Source organism: Alnus glutinosa, chromosome 1 (assembly GCF_958979055.1).
Source record: "Alnus glutinosa chromosome 1, dhAlnGlut1.1, whole genome shotgun sequence".
NCBI classification, from domain to species: domain Eukaryota; kingdom Viridiplantae; phylum Streptophyta; class Magnoliopsida; order Fagales; family Betulaceae; genus Alnus; species Alnus glutinosa.
The window spans coordinates 12,834,382-12,851,916 of NC_084886.1; the positions used below are offsets into that span (position 1 = coordinate 12,834,382).

Below are 17,535 nucleotides of genomic sequence, written 5' to 3' on the forward strand. Positions count from 1 at the left end.
CCAGTGAAGTACATTGTTTTATAGATCAGAATCTTAGTTCTAAAGCAGCAGCAGATCGAAGGAACCTTTGAGCATCAATGTAGCCATGTTTGAGCAGCCTCTTCTGTAATTAACCCAAGTTGATAATCTTGAAGCCACCGACAATTTCGGCAAGACAAACATATCTGGAGATGGAGGTTTTGGAATTGTATTCTGGCCTAATGGAAAAAACAGTTGTAGTTCAGAAGCTAAGCGAAGCTAAAACACAGGGTCACCGAGAATATATTGCTGAAATGGAAACTTTGGAAAAGGTAAAGCACCAAAATCTAATCCCATTGATTGGGTACTGCTCTTTCGACGAGGAGAACCTCCTTGTGTATGAATATATGGTCAATGCATGGGGAGCTTAGACCTTTGGCTGAGAAATCGGACAGGGGCCCTTGAAGTCCTTGACTGGGACAAACGGCTCAACATTGCAACTGGTGCTGCACGTGGGCTTGCTTTTCTTCACCATGGATTCGTCCCCCACATAATCCACAGAGACAAGAGCAAAGGAAAGAGAATATTTGACACTTACTTCGCTGGTGTTGCGTCTCTTGAGCGGGGCTTCGGCAGTCAGCAATGGAGTTGCGTGGGCATGTATTTTTGTTCAACACAGTACCTGAAACGATATATGGTCCCACGACAAACAGTAACTCAAGCCGAAAGATCCCCTACACACTGCTCGAATCAGGAATAGGGACATCCGGTCTTTGGTCGTTGTGTTCCCCTCAAAGTCTTGGAGGATGGGCCCGAAGTCTTCCGCTGCCGCAGCCGCCGCCTCCAGTTCTCTCAGGAAACAAACTGCACACTGCATTTTCCTAAGAAAATAGAGAAAACCTCGCAATAAACAGCACCACAATCCACCCATGGCTTCCTCTACCATTGCTCCAACCGCCACATCTTTCATCCTCAACAAGGTCAATACGTCACCCCAGCTCCCACTTTCCCAAACCAGCTCCCACTTTCCCAAATTTCTCACTGTAACTTTTATTTCCCACTCTTTCTCTGACAAAATTTCACTCATCGATGTCATATTTCCTTCTCTTTTACGCAGAAAGATTTGGGGTTCTCTGCTTTTTCGGCACCGTCACTGTTTTCCATTCCGAAATGCAGGAGAACGGTTTCCAAGAAAATTTGTTCGGTAACGGCACCACAGCAATCAGAACGCAAGCCTTCCACTACTGGCTCAGTTGGGTTCCTATCATTTATTTTTCTCAACGATTTTTGTGTTTTTGGTTAGCGGGTCTGATAGTTTTGTGGATTTTAATGGTGGGATTGTGGTTAATTTCAGGTCAAGACTGCGATGACGTTGACCGAGAAGATATTGGCCAGGGCTTCCGAGAAAAGCCAGTTGAGCCCCGGTGAGAATGTGTGGGTGAATGTTGACATTTTGATGACCCATGATGTCTGTGGCCCAGGTTCGTTCGACATCTTCAAGAAAGAATTCGGAGAGAATGCCAAGGTATTGGCTTGTCTGTTGTGTTGCAAAGTGATTTTAATTGTTCTGATGATTGTGTGCTTTACTAAGATTTTTATGATTGCTGATTGTGAAGATGATACGTTAAATTGATTGCAAGTGCTTTATATGTTAAGTAGCGTAAATCCAGTTTGGAGATGTGATGTAAATGTGTGAGAAGAATTGCATATTTAAATTGAAGTTTGAAGTTCCATTAAAAACACTTAGGGTTGTGTTTATGCTTATTAAGGTTAGGGGGTGGGCACCAATCCCCTTGGGTCGGTTACTGGTCGATGATCTGTAGTTCGTTGGTGGTCAAGTATTCCACGATAGACTGATTGTATCTTGGCTCATATGAGCTTGTAAATTACATACTAGTGAGATGTGTTTGATTGTTTCACAGCCTTCGTTATCATGTTGGTTGCTAAGTTTTGAGCTTAAATGTTGAAATAGTTCGATGATAGGTAAACTCAGTCACTCTCTCTCTTGTGGTGTGAATTTTGTGTGTTTTGGATTGTGTATTGCCTGTGTCTGAGGTTGTGTAAGTGCACTGTTGTTTTGGAATTAAGGTTTGGGACCGGGAAAAGATTGTAATAATACCTGACCATTACATATTCACGAGTGATGAACGTGCAAACCGTAACGTGGATATATTGAGGGATTTATGCGTGGAGCAAAATATCAAGTACTTTTATGATATTAAAGACCTTAGTAATTTTAAGGTATGGCTCTTCAGCCGTCTTTACTTTCCATTCTCTAATCTGTTCTCCCTAAGAGTTTATATTTTATTCCCTGGTTATTGAAATTACTTGTAAAGTTTACTTCATAACTTTTCAGGCTAACCCAGATTACAAAGGTGTATGCCATATCGCTCTTGCACAAGAAGGTCATTGCAGGCCTGGAGAGGTATAGTCCTTTCATCAAATTCACTGAGATGTTAATAATTTATGTAAATTTTATGCCTTCGGGATCCACAACTTTTGTCAAACCCTTTTTTTCATTGCCTCCAGGTCTTACTGGGTACAGACTCTCACACTTGTACAGCTGGAGCGTTTGGCCAATTCGCTACTGGAATTGGCATTACTGATGCAGGTTTTGTGTTGGGCGCCGGGAAGCTGTTGCTCAAGGTCAAGAGATGCTTTAGTTTGGTTTCTGACAGTTTATTATGTTGTGTATCTGCTTTTTCTATGTTATTTGATGTAAGAATATTAGCTTACATTAATACAATTTTGGTGAATGTCCCCCCCAGGGGGTCTAGCTATAATACTATGTTTCCTTGGTTGCTTTCCTCTGGAAATCTATGTTGTCTAGCATTTATACACGTCCTCACTTTAGCAACTTTGGTATAACTATGCATTCCTATGTTACACTCTTTTACATCTTGCTAATTCGAGTTATTTATTGAAATGCTCATAAAGATGTTTAAAAATTAATTATTTTTCTCTTTTTACACTTCCATGGAAAAAAGCAGTACCGTGATTGCACTTTCTTTCTTTTTTCCTTTGCTATCTCTTAAATTACAGAACTAGTAGATCTATCCGTCTCAAAACTTACTATTTTCAACAGATAAGAGAACTAGAATCCAGAAAGTAAGGGAAGATTATGCTTTCAATTTCCTTCAAGCTATGTGTGTTTGCCATTTTCTGCAATCTGTATGTGTGTTCTATCTTATAAATTGACAAAGTTTTTCTTGTCTGATGTAGAATTATATTTGTTGTATCCTTGGGCTTGTTTGGCAAGTGACATTACAGAACAGAACAGAGTAGTGGGTTGTTAGTTTTTGAAATTATTAAAAAGTGATGATGTGATATAAAATAAAAAGAATTTGTATAAAAAGGTGAAAAAGTTTTGTATTGTAGTGAATTTTTTTATTTGAATAGTAATAAAAAATTATTGATGTGATATAAAAAAATGAAAAAAGTGGGAATGTTTTGATGTTGATTAGTAGTGAAAAGTATAAAAAAATGAAAAAAAAAAAAAAAAAAAAAAAAAAGTACATGAACAGTACTGTAATGTATTGTTCCTTGACAAACAACCCCCTTATATCTAATTTTTCATGCATCTTTAATTTGCAGGTGCCCCCAACTCTTAGATTTGTGATGGATGGTGAAATGCCAAGTTATTTGCTTGCAAAAGATTTGATTTTACAAGTAAGTTAAACTTGTTCTGCAATCTATTATTTCCTTTGAATGTTGATATGTAGCCTTATCCGGTATATCACTTTTAATTGGTTCATTTAGGGTACATAGCTTCCATTCTCTGATTTGTTATTTTCCTGAACAATACTTGCCTGCAGATTATTGGTGAAATATCTGTATCTGGTGCGACATACAAATCTATGGAGTTTGTTGGCACAACTGTTGAAAGTTTAACTGTAAGTAAATCTTAGAACATATTTGTTCCTAGTATTCAGCATTTTTTTAGTGATTCACTTATCCTGCTCCCCCCAAACTCTCCCGCCGCCGACTAACTACCACCGTCGTTAACCCTCTTGGTTTTCGACGAACCACCACCTTCCTTCCCCTGCTCTCTCGCTCTCTCTCTCTCTCTCTCTCTCTCTCTCCATTTTTGCCGTTGCAAGAGATCCGAACCATCTACAGAGTTATGGAGGCGAACGGGAGGTTTCTACGTAGGTGGTTTGTAGAGTCAAAGGATTTCGACATGGAGGTAAGGGGAGGCGTTGCAGGCTTGAGGATTCGTGAAAAATGTCGCGGCTCAGCGAGGTCCATTCTCCTCAACAGAGACGAAACAACATGGCTGCATGGCTCCTTTGAGAATTTGATGGTAGTCAGAGACTCAAGGGTCTTCTGGAACCAATCCATTCCTGGTTTTCCCATAATCTTAGCCCAGAGACGCTCAAACAAACACGGTGAAGGTTGGACTCGCTTTGCCTACGAGCTTCATTTAGCCAAGGATTTCCTCCGTTCTGGATAGGTTTGAGGTTGTAGGAAAGAGCCCAAGGCTATTTCGGTGACAGAAAGGAGATCCTACGCAACGGTCTTAGCGGAGACACTTCCTCCGATGGAGGAGTGTTTCGGGACTCATCCGGGGTCGTTCGCAAGAATTTCGAGCTGGTTGCAAGACTCCTCTAAGATCACGTCCCGAGCTTTGGCAAAATCCCACAAAAACTTGTCCCGAGCTCTAGTCAAATCCACCTTGGCTTCAACGAAGCTAGCAGCACAAAATCCTTCGGTGATGGGCTCGAAGAAATAGAAGGTGCCGGTGAAGACGATGGTTCAAGCGAAGGTGCTTCGGACGTTGAAAGCTCAGGCGTTGGCTCCGGCAGAGAACTTCCCCTTCCAGCGACGTCCATCCTTTGCTGAGTCTGCTCCAATTGGATAGGTTCCTTCTGACATGGCATCAGGACATGGTGGTTGCACGTCTTTCCTCTTTGGTGAAAACTCAGAGGTGGCATCTCTTAGAGAGACGTTAGAACGCATCAAAGTAGAAGTTGAAAATTGCCTGAAGAATTTGAGCAAAGGCCTTTGCTCTTCCTATGCACACAAGCCCTTAGGCTGCAAACCTAAGCCTCTTCAACGCCTAGCGGTCCAACCCAAAATCCAGCCCAAGGTCCAGCACAAGATCCAGACCAAGAGGCATTTCTCACGTGCTGAGAAAGGGAAAGCCAAAGTGGGCTCCCACTCTACCCAATCCCTCTCTAGGATGAATCCAGACCCTCATCAATCATCAGTTAGGGCATGGCTCCCTAACCCGAAAACCACTTCCGACCCGTTTTCACCGGAACCCTACCCGTCTAACCCGATGCCGTCATTGAGCGCGGCCCAGCTTACTCCGGTGACCACTGAGCCCGCCCCCACCGTCTCACTTCTTCGGGCCACCCCCTCACTGCCGTCATCGAGCACGGTCCAGTCTGCTTCGGTGATCACTGAGCCCCTCTTCATCGTCTCACATCCTTGGGCCCCTCTAGATTTCACGCCGATAAGCCCCTCCTCGTTCCCTCCAGTGACTTCTGAGATCTCCAGCGCTGCTCCGCCTCCACGGGTCACACTGGTGTGCTCTCCTTCAATGAGTCCTTTTCCTAGCCTTGGGATGGATCTTCCTCTTGTGAACTTGACCACGCTGGAGACGGACTTAGAGTTCACGCTTGGGGTGGGTTCCCCCACAGCTTCTCTTTAGACGACTCTGGAGCTGCCATATCCGAAGGGCATGGATCCAAATCCACAGACAGCCTCCCTTGGCTTCATCGTGGGGGCTGAGCGCACCACTGAGCCCTCTTCTCCTGCCCAGCAAGAGACTCATCCACGACAGTCTCATGTGGTTGACGACTCAATCTTCTTAGCTCTGAATCCTTCCCTGTCCAAAATGGTTGTCTTCACCTCTCCCCAACCTCTTGGAGGGAATAGAAAGGAGCTAGGCTTAGTTTGTCCCAGCTTGGAGGTGGATATTTACTCGGAGGCGGAGGTTCCCCCAATACTATGTTACTCAACAGTCAATCTTAAGGGGTATGCTGGGCTGCAGCACTCCGAATGGATTTTTCAGCTAGTCAAGGCACGTTGTGGGACTCTCATGTGATGGTCTTGAGGAATAGTTATCAGCCCTATTTACGGCCAGTATCGCCAGTAATGCTAAACAAGGAATGGGCTCTTCACCAAAGGTGGCAAAAAGAATTTCGAGAGAAGTGAACAATTTGTTCTGCTTTATAAATTATGATACACATAGTGGTAGTGCTTCACATGGTAGGAAAAAGGTGAGGGCCCAAACAAATTTTTATGAACCTAAACTGCTTTCATGAAATGTGAGAGGGCCAAACGAAGTTGACAAGCGGTTGAAAGTCAGAAATCTTTTGAGACAGTGGAAGGCAGACATTATTTGCTTATAGGAAACTAAACTTCATTTTCATCAACATTGTGCGAAACTTGTGGGGTTGTCTTCATGCTGGCTGGTGCTTCCTTCCTTCTAGCGGGGCGTCTGGTGGTATTCTCCTTTTATGGGACAAGAGGGTTGTGGATACGATTGAAGTGTATGTGGGAGAGTATGTTGTGACCTTCTCCTTCAAAAATATTGCAGATGATTTCACTTGGGCTTTTGCGGGGGTCTATGGTCCAAATATCAACAATCGTAGAAGGTCTCTTTGGGAGGAGCTGGTTGGACTTCTTAGTTGGTGGGATTTGCCTTGGTGCATTGGAGGCGACTTTAATGTCCCCCGTTTCCCTTGTGAAAGATCGGGGGAAGCTCGTTTTTGCCCCGCGATGACGGAATTTTCAAACTTTATTTCTGAGTTGGGTCTCATGGATCTTCCCCTTTCTGGTGGGCTATCTACGTGGTCCAATAATTCTTCTCGGTCTAGACTTGATCGGTTTTTTGTCTCTCCGGATTGAGAAACTAATTATCCTAGGCTCCTTCAGAAAATGGTTCCCAGACTGTGCTTGGATCACTTTCCCATTCTCCTTGACTGCGGTGGTATTCAAGAGGGCAAAAAACCTTTCAAAATTGAGAATATGTGGTTGAAAGAAGCTGGTTTTGTGGATAGGGTGAGGCAATGGTGGTCGTCTTATAGTTTTCAAGGCTCTCCTAGCTTCATTTTGGCTCAGAAATTGAAGGCTCTAAAGTTTGATCTTATAAGGTCGAACACTCAAGTGTTTGGTAATATCGATTCCCTTAAACAAGCTCGCCCCAAGGAACTGCACACTTTTGATATACTGGAGACAGAAAGAGCCTTAGATCCCGAAGAGAAGCCAAGTAAAAGTCTGATCTCCAGTGACCTGGAAAAAATTACTCTTCAAGAAAAAATTAGTTGGAGGCAAAAATCAAGGGTTCTTTGGCTTAAAGAAGGCAATAAATGCACAAAGTTCTTCCATCAGCTTGCTAACTTGAACCAGATATTCAATTCTATTGAGTCGCTTTCTATCAAAAACTCAGTTACTTCCGATCCCTCAGTTATTAGAGATCACATTGTTCAGTTTTATGACTCTTTATTCTCTGAACATCACAACTGGAGGCCTAGATTGGATAACCTTGCTTTCAACTCTCTAGAGGTGGAGGAGGCCTCTAGGCTAGAGCTCCCGTTTGAGGAGAGAGAGGTTTTAGAGGTAGTGAAGGGTATGAATAGAGATAAGGCCCCAGGCCCTGATGGCTTCTCTATGGCTTTTTTCAAGACTGCTGGGATGTAATCAAATCTGATCTCATGAAGGTTCTCCTAGATTTCCATGCTCATAGCTAGTTCGAGAAAAGCCTTAGTGCCTCCTTCATTGCTTTAACTCCGAAGAAAGCTGGGGTGATCAATATCTTTGACTTTCGGCCTATTAGTCTTATCAGTGGGGTTTGTAAGATCATAGCTAAAGTCCTTGCTTATAGAATGAGTTCTATTATGGAAAAGATTATCTCTAAGCCTCAGAACGCTTTTGTTAAAGGTAGGTAAATTCTGAATTCGGTCCTTAGCTAGCGAATGTTTGGACAATCGTCTCAAGTTCGGCGATCCTGGGTTACTTTGCAAGCTGGATATTGCAAAGGCTTTTGACCATGTCAACTGGAATTTCCTTTTGTACATGATGAGGAGGTGTGGTTTCAGGGAGAAATGGTGCTCTTGGATAGTGCATTGCATATCTTCGGTTTGCTTCTCCATTTTGATAAATGGCTCTCCAACTGGCTTTTTCAGTAGCTCTCGTAGGTTGAGGCAAGGCGACCCACTATCTCCTTTTCTCTTCGTTATAGTCATGGAGGCTTTGAGCAAAATGATCACTGCTACTGTTGATAGAGGTTTTCTCTTAGGCTTCTCTGTGGGTTCTAGGCCTCCAGCCATAAATATCACACACTTGTTTTTCGCGGATGATACTTTGGCTTTTTGTGGGGCCAACCCTAGTCGTCTCCATCATCTCCAATTTCTACTCTTATTTTTGGAAGTTGTTTATGTTTTAAAGGTTAATCTGACTAAGTCTGTTTTGGTTCCTGTGGGTAATGTGGACAACATGGGTGAGTTGACTGGCATTTTAGGTTGTGGGACTGCCTCTCTGCCCTTGAAGAATCTTGGCCGCCTGTTAGGGGCTTCTTACATGGCAAAGTCTATTTGGGATGTCATTGTGGAAAAGATAGAGCGTCGGTTGGCCAGTTGGAAACGAATATATCTTTCCAAAGGCAACAGGGTCACCCTTATTAAGAGCATACTTTCCAACCTACCTACGTACTTTTTGCCCCTTTTTCTTATCTCTGCTAGTGTGGCTAATCGCATTGAGAAGCTCCAACGAGACTTTCTATGGGCAGGGATTGGTGATGAATTTAAATATCACCTTGTTAGCTCAACTAAGGCTTACTCCCCGATCTCTGAAGGAGGGTTGGCTATCCGTAACTTAAGAATGTTCAACCGCGCTCTTCTAGGTAAATGGTTGTGGCGCTTTAGTATTGAGAGAGATGGTTGGCGGAGAACAAAGGTGGATTCCAAATTTGGCTGTTTACGAGGCAGATGGTGCTTCCTCGTTCCTACAGGAGCTTTCGTGGTGGGATTGTGGAAGAATGTTAGAAAAGGTTGTGAGACTTTTTCGGGCTACACCAGATTCGAAATGGGAGATGGGACCAGGATTAACTTTTGGCACGATCTGTGGGTCGGGAATATGACTCTCAATGCAACTTTTCCAACCTTGTTTGGTATAGCTGCTGCGAAGGACTCCTCTGTTGCAAATAACCTAGAGTTCTTGGGTGGTTCCAACTAGTGGAACATTATCTTTATTAAAGAAGCGCATGATTGGGAGGTGAATGTTTTTGTTTCTTTCTTCTAGATGTTGCATTTAGTTATAGTCAGAATAGGCGGCGAAGACAAGCTTTGGTGTGTCCCTTCCAAAAAAGGCCTTTTCAAGGTCAAGATTTTTTCTTCTTTCTTCCAGATACTGCATTCAATTATAGTCAGAAGAGGCTGCGAAGACAAGCTTTGGTGGGTCCCTTCCAAAAAATGCCTTATCAAGGTCAAGACTTTTTTTTTTCACTCTTTTTCACTCCTTGACTCGTCGTATAGGTACTCACTTTCCCTGGAAGTATGTGTGGCGAACCCAAGCCCCCTCAAGGGCGGCCTTCTTTTCGTGGTCGGCGACTCTTGGAAAGATCCTCACCTTAGACAATCTCAGGAAGCGCCATGTTATCATGATAAACAAATGTTACATGTGCAAGAAGACGGAGGAGTTTGTGAACCATTTCCTTCTCCATTGCGATGTGGCTTCTGCCTTGTGGTACTCTCTTTTCTGTCGCTTTGGGTTGTCTTGGGTTATGCCACAATGGGTTATTGATCTGCTTGCTTGTTGGTGGTCTTCAGGCTGGTCGAGGAGTGCTACGGTGTGGAAAATGGCGCTCACTTGCCTCTTTTGGGGCTTATGAAGGGAAATAAATAACCGAAGCTTTGAGGACGTGGAGAAGACCCCTGAGGAACTTTTATCTTCCTATCACACTCTGTATCTTTGGACTATGGCTTATGTGTTTCCCTTATCTTTTAGCTTTCTTGATTTTCTTACTCGTTTCTTTAGTTAGGCGTTACCTTTTGTATACTCCCAATGTACTAAAGGGTGCCTCACACCTTTAATGAGATTGGCTTATTACTTATAAAAAAGAAATATTTGTTCCAAGTCTATGATATCATTACAAATTTATGTCTGCAAATGTTAATCACGCTTATTTTTCTAGTGGATAATAAATTTAAGTTTTTTAATCTTCTGCACTGGATAGATGGAAGAAAGGATGACGTTATGCAGCATGGCTATTGAAGCTGGGGCAAAGAATGGTGTTGTTCCTCCTGATAACACTACATACAAGTACCTTGAGGTTCGTGCAATTGATCATTACATGCATTTGGTTTGATAGTGCTCTCTCTCTCTCTCCCTTTCTCTCCCTATATATATACATACTTGTCTGTGTGTTTACGTGCACACAGATTTATGAATTAGCTATGCATGTATTTCTGTACGTTTATACAAACACACTTAGACTAGAAAATTTTTCGCCTAGCTGTGATAAATTAAAAATTGAGAGTAATGGACTGGAAGCCTGGGTAACCATCTTTGTCTTAATGGGGTTGGGGTTTCACCTTGATGAAAAACTTATTGCTTCAAATCATGTGCTTTTTGGGAACAAAAAATAATTTTCTATTATGTATTCTACTTTTATCATGTCTAACATTTGCTTATAATCCCTTATCTCTTGTTTTTCACAGGATAAGACCTCTGTGGTCCATGAACCAGTTTATAGTGATGAACAAGCAAGGTATTAAATGAATAAAATAATTGTTATGGATTAGTTCTTATTACAATGGAGTTTTCGATGTCTAATCCTAGTTCTAATGGTACTGCTTTAATGTATTTGAGTATTTAGTTTTAAGACTACATGGACATATACTCAATTTATAATTTTATATGGAAATTGCATAGGCGAGTATTTCTTTCATTTTTTCCTTTTTTTGGGTGGGGACGGCAGGGGGTTTTGGTATGATTTGAGTATGTAGTAGTTGAAACAACATCAAACAATTAGATTCTCAACGAACAGTTGATGCCAGCTTTGAATGGGATTTTGAGGACCTTTCCAACCTTCAGTGCCCAAATAGCTATGGATCCTGTGGTGTCTTGTCACTTTCAGATGCACTCAGCCAGAACTGGCAAGAATGTATAGATAGTTGATTCCCCATCCTAAAGCCCACTTTATCATGTTCTGGTTGACTTAATTGATTAAAGATAATAATTCTTAGGCAATATGGAATAGAATCATCAAAGAGACTTTCTATGTAAGCTTGCTCGTTGGAAAAGGCAATATTTTGTTTATTATGTTGGAAAATAGAGAATAGTTTCTACTTGTAGGTATAAAAGATGCACTCCAATTGATTCGGATTGAGGAAGAGGGGGAGGGCCAGTGTGGGGTTCTGTCATGAAATCATCTTTAGTGTACAATTCAGTAAAATTTACTTCCCATCCTAGCTTTCTACTCTTTTATGGATTTCTTACAGTTTGTCAATAAGATATGATGAACAAAAATAGCATTAGTGTACCGATTGTTACTCTTGCATTGTAAAATCATTTACTGGTAAAATGATTATTTTGCTTAACAAATGAAACACAAACCTTTGTTTTCATTTTCTGTTTTATTCACCTAACATCTACGGGTGTTTCGGTAGTACTTTCTGAAGTGCTACAACAGACGTCATTTGCTCTTATGCTTTTGGTTATGTACTATAAACTGGTATAAACTTCGATTCAGACCTTGAAATTTTAATATTTTGTGCATTCATAGTAGTGAACATACATATTGACCAAAAGCTGGCAGCTTAAAAAAATATTTGGTCCTTGTGACAGAGTTATAACTTTCTCATCTGGAAACTTGATCAGATGTGAAAGAAAGTAGTTCAGTGAGTAGTTTTAGGTCAATTATCTTATACATACTGTGATCAAGATGAGAATTTATTATTTGATGACATACTGAATTAACTTCTTTGATGAATTTTTTCCAATAGTTTTTTTTTCTCTTAATCGAACCCGAACACCCTTGCTGTATAATATTTTCACCGTGCTCATCTTAGTGATCTTTCATTGATATATATAGCATTTACAATATATTAGGTTAACTACAACTCTACCTCTTTACATTGAAGTATAACTCTATCTTATACATTTGAGTTTCTATCTTATCTCTATCTCTTCATGCTGCTTATCTCTATCTCTTCATGCTGTTTATCTTTTATCTCTTTATCACTAGACTTCCGTATCGGATGAGTGTCCTTAGACTCACGTATAGGATGTGTCTCTTGGTGATAAGTCATGTGTGTTAATATCTCTTGTTTCTATTTTGGATTTCATTTGTATTGATGAGTTTAATTTTCTTGGCTTTTAGATTTCTCTCTGAGTACAGATTTGATATCTCAAAACTGGAACCACTGGTAGCAAAGGTGGGTGATTTTGATAGCTGTCAAAAAGAAGGTTTTTATTTTATTTCTCTTTATTTTCCTGATGTAATAAAAAATGGGACTCTATGGATATTGTGGATCACATACTTTATCTCCTGAAACTGTTTATCTCTGTTTTAGTTCTTGACAGATTCCTAGATTTGCCTTTTTTATGATTAATGATGTCTATATATCATTGCAGCCTCATTCTCCTGATAATCGGGCTTTAGCAAGAGAATGCAAAGATGTGAAAATTGACAGAGTATATATCGGATCTTGTACTGGAGGAAAAACTGAGGACTTTATAGCTGCAGCCAAAGTTTTCCTAGCTTCAGTAAGAAGCCATATATCTTTGTTGTATATGTTGGACAATTCTTTTTCTACTTATATGCTGGCATGGATTAAAGTCTAAATATAATTTTCTTTTTTAATCTCTCTTCTTCTTTTTTATTCTTTTTTTTTATTATTACTTTATGGGGTTGAGTTGTTGGAAATTTTGATTGCTGGTGGCTGACTTGGTTGGTCTTTATCCATTTGTTAAGAATCATGAGAAAAATCACTAACCCTCTGCCTCGTATGAGTAGTATAATATAATTCGTGAGCATCAGGGATGTATTTTGCTCACGAAACATGTATCTTAATTTCTTCTGTATAGCAACATGCCTTAATTGCATATTTTTTTCTTTTATGGCATTTTGTTTGACCTTTCAGCATTATTTACTTTATTGAGATTCAGGTATGCTATTGTGTTTTGTTCATTAAGGAGTTTTTGACATTCTGATAGTTTTAATATAGTAACTATGCTCCTTTTTGGAGCTACTTATTTTATTGTAATTCATTTGATTGCCCAGCGCCATTGTTTCTGCTTGCTAATATTATTTTCCCTTCTTTGGGGTATTAAGCTAAAAAGATATAATTGCTTTATCTGCAGGGCAAAAAGGTTAAAGTTCCCACATTCCTAGTCCCTGCGACCCAAAAGGTCTGTAAATCTAAATCTTCGTTTAGATAAATAGAAAATAATCATAGGAAGAATTTAATGGTAAATGAAATGTTAAGCATCTACATGATTAACTTTACAGGTTTGGATGGACGTATATAGTCTTGAAGTACCAGGATCTGGTGGCAAGACTTGCTCCCAGATATTTGAAGAAGCTGGTTGTGACACACCAGCAAGTCCTGGTTGTGCTGCTTGTTTGGGTGGCCCTAGAGACACTTATGGACGCATGAATGAACCTATGGCAAGTTATTCTTTTCCTTTCTTTGCACCTTCCAGACAGCATGATTGGATGTTGAGCATAACTAGCTCTTTATTTATTTGTTTTCTGCAAGTAGATCCATCTTTCCAGCTAAAATCTCAAGAAAAAAATCAATAGAAGTACTAAATTGGAATAATGACTTGCCCATGGCCCAGTCCTAATGATCATTCGCCGCCTCAATTTGCAAAGAATTTCCAGGGCCTATCTGGGATGAGATTCTGAATGTAATACATGTTTCATGAGCACTGAAATGCCTTTGTTTCTCACTCCAGATCATAATGTTAAGTCCAGTAATGTTTCCTGAGAAGTTTACATTATGCTTGTTTTTTGATAAATCATTAAACTTGTAATAATGCCGATAGGATGATTATCACGTTTGAATGGTTTCCTCTGTGAGGGTGACTCTTAGATCATTGCATGTTCTCCATGTGATGGAACTCATAGATCAGTGCATTGCATATCAACGTATTCAAATGTATGAGAATGATGCCTGACCCTTGGTGTTGGTGGATCCCAGTAGAAGATTAATCTTTACACGAGATTTACAGTAATTGTTTGGTTGACATTTATATTCTGTCTCAAGAAGAGCAGAGGGTAATAGGAGTAATTGTCTAGTAGTGACACTTAAAGTCTCTGTTAATAAAAACAACCTCTCATCTAAGTTACTTCTTTAGAACATAACATCTAAATTTATGAGAACAATCATCTCAGCCCTCCAATCCAGGCTGCCTTTTGCATTATTTAGAAGGGCCTGTACTCTGTAGAGTCAGCCTGTTAATGTAAAGTTCCAATAGACATCATTGTGGAGTATGGATCCTCGATGCCTTCTTGTTCACTAATATCCTGTAATAAGTCACATTCTCCATATCTGCATTAAGAAATGGTTTAATGACTTGAGCCATTTTACCATATTTCAGTTCTTTGGAAGGTGGGGTACATATTGGGGATGTTCTAGAAAGTGTAGAAATTCATTGTTAAAACCTTTCACTTTGTGTCTTAGAATATAGTATCGGAATATTCGGACCGTAGAAATCTAATTGATTTTGTTTGTGCATGAGTTTATTAGTAATTTTATTGTGTATCGCAACTACCCCATTATGTTTTTTTACTTAGATTTCTCATAATGTGCAAGGCAAATGACACTATAATTTCTATGGATTTCATATAGCTGTGAGGGATGGTCTTTGCAGGTCTGCGTGTCAACAACAAACAGAAACTTCCCAGGCCGAATGGGACACAAAGAAGGCCAGATATATCTTGCTTCCCCATATACTGCAGCAGCATCTGCTTTGACGGGTTATGTTACCGATCCAAGGGAGTTCTTGCTGTAGGCTTTTGATATCATAAAATCAACAGAGTTCAAATGGCAGAGCTGAAAACCATAATGGATCCTGCTGTTGGGATGTTTGAAGCTGTAGTGTTTAATTTATCATTATCTTGGTGCTAATATTTAGCTTTTAAGCGAGTTGTAGCCTCGGCAATAAACTTTGTTTTTTAGGGCAGTTCTAAGAAACAAATTATGTTGTATATGATTTTTCTATATATAGTAACTTATTTGGTTTATAGTTCTCTTGTTCTTTGGCCAAGTTATAGGAGAACCTTAAACCCCAAACCTATGGCCGGCAATTTTGACACGAACCGTAAATTTGAGATAAACTTGACACGAAATTAGCAGTTCGGATTGAAAGGTCTATCTCGCTTAAGTAAATGAGTCGGATTATGGTTTACCAATTAGGCTAATAATCATGTCTCGACACAGCCTGAACTTGGCATGTAACATCTAGGCTGTCAATTCTTGACACGATCCGTAAACTTGACATGAAATTAGCGGGTTATGGTTGATGAATTTAACCCGTTTAATTAAATTGGTCAATTTATAATGGACCTATATAATTTTATTCATATATCTCAATATCACAAGAATCGACACGCGAATCCGAAGCTGAAGCTCATCAAATATTTTGGAGGAGGCATATTTATGATCTAAATTGTACAATCCTGGAGGAGGCATATTTATGATCTAAATTGTACAATCCTCCTGTTGCTGCTTGATTGTCCACCAAAGTGCGCACCAAAGGGTACAAACTAAAAAAGTTTATCTCATCTTCGGATGCTTGGTGCAAATAGAAAATATTATTTTGCGGGTCAATGTAATTAGTACGAGATAAATACTTACTCCAATTTTTCCTTTCTCTCTCCCTGCTTTTTTCGCCCGAATAATATTTTCACTCTCAAGAAAAGGCTTCACAGGATTGGTTTGGAACCCTAAAAACAACATAAAAAGCTTTCCAGCTGTTGGTTAGGGTTCCATGTCCATCATTGGTGTTCCACTTGAGGGTACATTTATAAGGTCTCCATTAAAGTTGTAATTGAGCTTTAACTAGTGGATCACTATTTCCTTAGCCAAATTAAGGGAAAGTTAAAAGGCATGCACATAATTAAAATAAAATAAATCAGTTTAAGGTGAAACTTTTTACAACAACAAGTCTTTTTGCTTTCTCTTTGAAAGAAATCGAATGGAAACCAGCAAGAAAGTATAGGGAACAGATGAAAGAAAGCCTGAACAGAGCCTCGCATGTGTCTTTTGCTAATGAGAGAGAACTTTGGTACCCAGTAGAATACAGTTGTCCCCTAATCAATTAAAAAGAAGGTAATTATTTAAAGAAAAAAGCTACACTCTCATGTCATCAATTAGTGCTCTTCTGCAGTCAAATTTAACATGATGGCATAATCTTAGCAACCAAGATTGTGTTTTTCTTTTTTCTCTGTATTTCATACCCTTCCCAAACTGATCGGTCGCCTATAAAACAAGAAAAGAAAATTGAATAAAACTTCATGAAAGTTTTACCATCAAACTTCCTGGATTTGAAGGCCTTAAAACTCTAAAACTGACCAGTTAATGTCCAAATATGTGCAAGTTCGTATATATTAAGTTTCGTTTGTTTCAGCGTAAAATATTATTTTTCATATAATCTGAGCTATAGGGATGAGAGAGACGACAAAGGGGAGCTGAGGAGGAAGAGTGTATTATGAGAATAGAAAGCCTTTGAGTGTGAGATTGAGATCCAGTGCAATTGTCTGCTCATATTGCTTGCAATTTGACCAAACAATTGTGAGATGGCCCTTGTAGGGAGTCCACCTGTTCGAGCAGGTGTTCGGCCAACCTGAAACCTGCTTGGGCAAGTATGCTCCATAAGGAACCCTCTCACAATAGCCCGTCCGAAGGTGTAGAAGAGCAGTGGAAAATGGTTTACGCATATAAGAAGCGTAAACCATTTTACACCACGTGAAGATTATTTTTCTCGGTCAATTGTAAATATTTTCAGATTAACTAATATTTTATATCGTGTGAAACACTCAAAGAAAACCCTTTTTTCAAAAAATATTTTACGCCGAAAAACACGGACCCTAGTCTTAAAATATGTTTGTGTGAGTGTGCCGGCTTAAACCACGTATTAAATTATCAATACGCAACTTTCTGCATGTATGGATGCAGATCACTGATCAAACTCAAAATTGGCCTTCCTTTTAACTTTCATTTCCTCCTTTGAAGCTCAACGCCCATGTTGGCGTACTAAGTGATGCCATCGAGGGCCTAATTTGCATATTACTCAAACATGTCAATTAGCTCACCTCACTCCATTGCCTGACCGTAAATTAAAATTAACGTCAAAGATCAATGAGTTGAATCTTTCTTGTTAATAGGATTGAAAACAAACACTAAATCAAAATCGAAAAAAGAAGCAAGCTCTTACATGTTTCTTTTAGATTGATGAAGTTTTGCATATGGGTTGGTGGGTGTTCTGCTATTGCAGAAACAAAACAAGAGAAATGTTGAGAATCAAACCGCTTACGTATAACCGCTGATCAGTAATCTTTGATTAAGTATAATTAGGCCAAAGCCATTAAGCAAATGACTCTCATCCACTATTTCTCAC

General features: G+C 39.8%; 1 protein-coding gene across 2 annotated transcripts; it reads left to right on the forward strand.

Annotated features, from left to right (window-relative positions):
• The first annotated feature begins 377 nt into the window (after positions 1-377).
• On the forward strand, positions 378-15,162 carry LOC133873273 (3-isopropylmalate dehydratase large subunit, chloroplastic-like). 2 transcript variants are annotated; one of them, XM_062310996.1, is made up of 15 exons: positions 621-938; positions 1,076-1,210; positions 1,313-1,483; positions 2,047-2,199; positions 2,315-2,383; positions 2,488-2,604; positions 3,553-3,627; positions 3,774-3,851; positions 10,142-10,237; positions 10,626-10,675; positions 12,290-12,344; positions 12,544-12,675; positions 13,273-13,320; positions 13,421-13,579; positions 14,788-15,162. In XM_062310996.1, the coding sequence occupies exons 1-15, from the start codon at positions 888-890 to the stop codon at positions 14,926-14,928; spliced, it is 1,530 nt and encodes a 509-aa protein (XP_062166980.1). In that variant the 5' UTR covers positions 621-887; the 3' UTR covers positions 14,929-15,162. The 2 variants fall into 2 exon arrangements, with proteins under 2 accessions (XP_062166983.1, XP_062166980.1); XM_062310999.1 differs by lacking the exon at positions 2,047-2,199 and having other exon boundaries at positions 378-938.
• Positions 15,163-17,535: the final 2,373 nt, after the last annotated feature.

Bases quoted from the DNA above. Each gene is read 5' to 3' on its own strand.
- LOC133873273 (XM_062310996.1), top strand. From the start codon at position 888: ATGGCTTCCTCTACCATTGCTCCAACCGCCACATCTTTCATCCTCAAC. The intron at 1,211-1,312 runs GTTGGGTTCCTA...GGTTAATTTCAG, and splicing joins AGCCTTCCACTACTGGCTCA to GTCAAGACTGCGATGACGTT. The intron at 13,580-14,787 runs GCAAGTTATTCT...TGGTCTTTGCAG, and splicing joins GACGCATGAATGAACCTATG to GTCTGCGTGTCAACAACAAA.